The following is a 5,416-nucleotide window of genomic DNA, read 5'->3' as shown; positions in this document are numbered from 1 at the left end:
GACAGATTTGACTGGATCCTTATGTGAACCGTGACCTTGCCCTGTCTGAGCGCGTCCAGAAATCACTGATAAGGAATCGGACGCACAAGGAGAGTCTAGGATTGGGAATGCGATCGGTTTAATTTTGTTAAAAAAGACAAATTGGCACTTCTTCTGTTGACGGGGTGGCGGGGGGGGAGCAGTTTTCCTTGAAGGAATTTGAATTAAACAGCGAGTAATTTCTGGCACGATTTTGGATTTTAACTCTGCGTGTGTTATATTTGTTAGTAAATATATTTTCAGAGACACTTCAATCAAGTGAATTAGTTCCAAAAGCTGCCACGGTGGTGCTTTCCCGCTCTCCCCCTTTCCCATTTACAAGGACCAAATGGAGCATCGACTGAGAGATATGGAAAATGAGTGATCTCCTTATGTTTTATTCGCCTCTACGATAATGCTACGTATATTCCCGGTGAGCTACGCTGTCAGGCAGATTGCAAGCATCTGTGTTTGCGCCGCGGTAGATTCTCTTCGGGAACCTAGCCCTAAAATCATCACGTCTGTACACCAGATTTTACTGAATATATTGGCTCCCTCGCTCCCTTCGATGTTCAAGCACGCTCGAATTGCAGATTTCACGTGGCGCTTTGTAAAGGAAGAAAAAACCAGCAGTGGGATCTGGTCTGATACGTCGGTCTGTGGGTGATGTGTCAGCAAGGGCACGGATTGAGGATGTGGGCAGCGTGCAGTCAAACTCCTGGCTTTAAACGGCTTTCCTTAAAGGATGCTCTTTGGATTGTGCGGGGACCATGAGTCAGGCATGGATGGTCGGATTTAACAGCCGAGGAGTAAACTCCACGCCACTTCCCTGGAAGGAATGATGCCGAACAGGACGCTCAATGAGGAGCCAACAAGTGCCAAGAAGGAGCTGGTGACTCGCGTCCTTACTGGGTCCCTACTTGCCTTATTAATCCTTTTCACGTTGTTCGGGAATGCTCTGGTCTGTGCCGCCGTCGTCAGGTTTCGCCACCTTCGAACTAAAGTCACCAATATTTTCATCGTCTCCTTGGCGGTCTCGGATCTCTTGGTGGCCGTCCTGGTGATGCCGTGGAAAGCGGTGGCAGAGGTGGCGGGTTACTGGCCTTTCGGGGCGTTCTGCAACGTTTGGGTGGCTTTCGATATTATGTGCTCGACGGCGTCCATCCTGAACCTGTGTGTGATCAGCGTGGACAGGTACTGGGCAATCTCCAGCCCTTTCCGCTACGAGCGCAAGATGACCCGCCGGCTGGCTTTGGTGATGATCGGGGTGACCTGGGCACTGTCCGTCCTCATATCCTTCATACCGGTACAACTCAACTGGCACACGGCCGACCCCGAAGCGGTTGCTCCGCCGAACAGCACCGCCGCCGCCCCGCCACAGAACTGCGACTCCAGCCTGAACAGGACTTACGCCATCTCGTCCTCCCTGGTCAGTTTCTACATCCCCGTGGCCATCATGCTGGTCACTTACACCCGGATCTACAGGATCGCTCAGGTCCAGATCCGGCGGATCGCTTCCCTGGAGAGAGCCGCCGAGCACGCACAGAGCTGCCACAGGAGGAAACGGGACTCTCGGCAACAGCTTCAGCACCACAGCACCTTGAAGAGCTCCTTCAAGAAGGAGACCAAGGTGCTAAAGACCCTCTCCATCATCATGGGGGTTTTCGTATGCTGCTGGCTGCCCTTCTTCATCCTGAACTGCATGGTCCCTTTCTGCGACCGGAGCTCCCAGGCCTCCGTCTCCAGGTTGCCCTGTGTCAGCAAGACCACCTTTGATATTTTTGTCTGGTTCGGTTGGGCAAACTCCACCCTCAACCCGGTCGTCTACGCTTTCAACGCGGAGTTTCGCAAAGCTTTCTCCAGCCTGCTGGGCTGCCGCAACTTTTGCTCCAGCAACCAAGTGGAGACCGTCAACATAAGCAACGAGCTGGTGTCCTACAACCAGGACACGGTCTTCCACAAGGAGATCGTGACCGCTTATGTCAACATGATTCCCAACGTGGTGGTCTGCATTGAGGACAACCAGATCTTCGACAGAATGTCCCAGATCTCGGCCAGCAATGAACTAGCCACAGATTCGGTTTATGAGATGGAGTGCGACGCAGACGTGTCTTTAGATAAAATCACACCCTTTACCCCAAATGGTTTGTATTAATAACAAGAGAAAACCGAGTCCGTGTAGACGACTCCATGCCCACCCCACCCCTCCCAAAATAAATTGCGATCTATAGATTGGATTGGAAAACAAACAGCCTCACAACAAAATAAATCACTGTGTTAACTTCGACTGTGGACTCTTTAATGAACAGATTCCCTAGATTCAAGTGACAGCCAGATTGCAATTTGTAAGGAAATATAAAAATCACTGCGAACCCTAAACAAGCGAGAAGTTTTTAATACTGCGAGAAAAAAAGTAAATTGTTTTTCACCAAATCGTTTCAACCAATTAATTTGGGTTAGCTGACTCGTGGGTGATTGATTTTTATTGTCTATTGTCTTTTCGTTGCTCCCTACATTTCACTCATGGCCATTTCTTTACACAGAGCTTGACGCATCAAAAGCTTTCACCAGTACAGGATTCCCTCTACTAGCGGCACACTGCCCATAACAATCCCGACCCACTCCGCACCCAAACCCGCTGCTCAAGATAAAGGAAAACTTCAAACTTGTGCCACTCAGTTGTTAATTAAACATCAACGTCACTTCCAGGTCCGAATGATGTCCCATGGATTTAATTTTTTATGTCTTAGTGATCGCAGATACCTTTGGACACTAGCAAGATGGCGATCCAGTTTGTAACAATAATATTTTTGAATGATTTAACATCAGTTCACAAATTTATTCCAATAAAGTATCCATTAGACCAAATCAGATGTAATTTGATTTATGATCTTCTACACACGCTTCTTTTTGTATTTTTTTCTCCTCCTCCTCAAGGCTTTGACCGTCGATATGGTTTGATGCATATCAATACCTTGTCCAAGTGACCATTCTTCATGTGTGAGCCCATTCAGTGAATGTTCACAGGCTATTCAACGGGGAGGAGGAGGTCGGAGCCTAATCCCATCCTCACCCCATGTTCCCACATGCACACTTTCCATCAAGAGTCACTGAATATCAACCAGGAGAGGGAGCAAAAAGGTCTAGGGTGCTGAGACTATCATCTCTTCTGCCACTCTAACTCAGCACAGATCAGGAATTGAATCTTAGACCTCATGTTCTGTCTAGCACAGTTACATACTGCCTAAGGCACAGTTTATGAACAGGACCATCCAGGGAGCCGTACACAGGGGGGTAATAACTAATATTTTGGAATTACATGCTCCAGATATGCACTGCACCCACTCCTGGTGCATGCCAAGAGTGCATAGTACAACATTGTACATTCCCAGCTCATGATTTTGTGCCCTTTAAAATTAATGGGCAGAAATCTGTGGGCTGGGAGTGTGCGACACTGGGACAGGAGTGGGAATTTTTACTCTGTGTTTTCTAAGGTTTGGAACACTGTTTTGCATACTTGCTGGGAATAATATTGATTTCATTTTTAAAACAACAGTTCAGTATGGTTAGTAATACCATCACATTTCCCCTTATCTGCCATTGTGTGCTACATCAAGAAAGAATCTCTGTTCATCGAATCATAGAATCATACAGCACAGAAAGAGGCCATTCGGCCCATCGTGCCTGTGCTGGCTCTTTGGCAGAGCTATCCAATTAGTCCCACTCCCCTGCTCTTTCCCCATTAGAGTAAGGTTTTCTCGTCTGTTAGTGAAACAATTGCAGCACAGGAGGCGAGACTCCTCATTCAACATCCATCGATCTCCTGTACAAGATAGATGGCTTGCTCACTTCTCAATCAAGAGAAAAAAAGCACAATTCTTTATAATATAATAAATATATTATTTATATAAACAGAGAACATAAATGTTGGTTAGCAACTCAGTCACTTCTTCAAACAAATTATTGTACTATTCTGTCCAGAAAGGTGCAGAGTTCCCTTGAAGTCTTCTCCCAAAGACCGAGAAAGGAGAAGTCAGGGTTTTGGCCTTAATGACCAAAGCCATTGTAAGGCACTCCACAATATTTATTTTAAATTATAAATATTCTTTTGAAATAGAAGTTAAGGAGTATGGTAATTTCTTAGCTTGTAAAGTAAAATGACAGCAATTAAAAAAAATTATGTGCTTAAAATAACACTTGACTTGCATATAAGTCAGTAGTTCCATTTTTCTTTAAAAAAATTATTTTGACATTCCAGAAATTTACAGAACTATTGAATTCATTCACAAATGTCTTATCTTCTTATCATACTTCTTTCTTATGATCAGTTATAATAGTGCCAAACATTTTCCTCTTCAATAATCCTTAACTTTCCAACACACCCCAGTCCATCAAAAACATAAATGCTGTTCCCTTACTGGGTGGGGATGTGAGGCTCTTCAAGCACCTCTCAAATTTTGGACAGGATATAAGTAAAGGCTTCTCCTTTGATAGGGGATCCCTCTCTTACTTCTAGCCTCCAACCTCTCTCTGTTCACTTCAATCTTTCTTGTCTCTCTTTGTGTTATTAATACTATTGTTAGTGTTTTTCTAAAAACATTCCCCTCTTGTTTCTTCCAAGCTGCAGATACACTACCGTATATGTTTTTCCTGTTCCCAGTATCCTCATTATGTTGAAATTAAAACTCATTGCAGTTTCCTACTCCAACAAATATTTTCTCAGGACTTCAAAACTGTGGAACTCCTAACTTTCTTCAGCCTTCCCTTCCACCTACAATCCACAGGCTTTTGAAATGCAAACTTGTCACCTAATTGCTAATTCCCGATTACTCCAACTTCTCTTTTACCCTCTTCAAATTTGATGCTGTCTCATACTATGGTCATTGCCCTTCACTTTGGTATTTGAATAAAATAGTTCTTTTTTGAGTGTTTTAGTAATATTCACTAAACCCACATGAGGGTATTTCTGTTTCTGGTGTACTTTTAGTGTCTCAAACAAACTATTGAAACACCTAATACAATAGCAAAATACTGTGGAAACACTCAGCAGGCCAGGCAGCATCCATGGAGAGAGAAACAGAGTTAACGTTTCAGGTCTGTGACCCTTCGTCAGAACTGAAAAAAGTTGGAAATGTAACAGATTTTAAGCAGGTGCAGAGACAGGGAAGGGGGGGTGGGGTGAGCAGGGGCGGAAGGAACTGAAGGGACAGTCTGTGCTAAAATGCAAGGCAGGAGTGGTTAAATGTTGCAAATGGGGATGGCAGAATCATAAACAGCTGCTGCCTGAAAAAATGGGGGGGGTTATAGTCTGAAATTGTTAAACTCAATGTTGAGTCCAGAAGGCTGTAAAGTGCCTAATCGAAAGATGAGGTGCTGTTCCTCGAGCTTACGTTGAGCT

At 44.7% G+C, this 5,416-nt stretch overlaps 1 protein-coding gene across 1 annotated transcript; it reads left to right on the top strand.

Moving 5' to 3' along the window:
• The first annotated feature begins 243 nt into the window (after positions 1-243).
• drd5a (dopamine receptor D5a) lies at positions 244-5,184 on the top strand. Its single transcript, XM_085961696.1, has one exon. It carries the CDS (start codon positions 857-859, stop codon positions 2,171-2,173), a length of 1,317 nt encoding a protein of 438 aa, XP_085817822.1. The 5' UTR covers positions 244-856; the 3' UTR covers positions 2,174-5,184.
• Positions 5,185-5,416: the final 232 nt, after the last annotated feature.

The sequence above is a fragment of the Somniosus microcephalus genome, chromosome 2, assembly GCF_052327205.1.
Source record: "Somniosus microcephalus isolate GS21.2 chromosome 2, FLI_Smic_1.0, whole genome shotgun sequence".
NCBI lineage: Eukaryota > Metazoa > Chordata > Chondrichthyes > Squaliformes > Somniosidae > Somniosus > Somniosus microcephalus.
This window is presented reverse-complemented; position numbering and strand designations above follow the sequence as displayed.

Bases quoted from the DNA above. Each gene is read 5' to 3' on its own strand.
- drd5a (XM_085961696.1), top strand. From the start codon at position 857: ATGATGCCGAACAGGACGCTCAATGAGGAGCCAACAAGTGCCAAGAAG.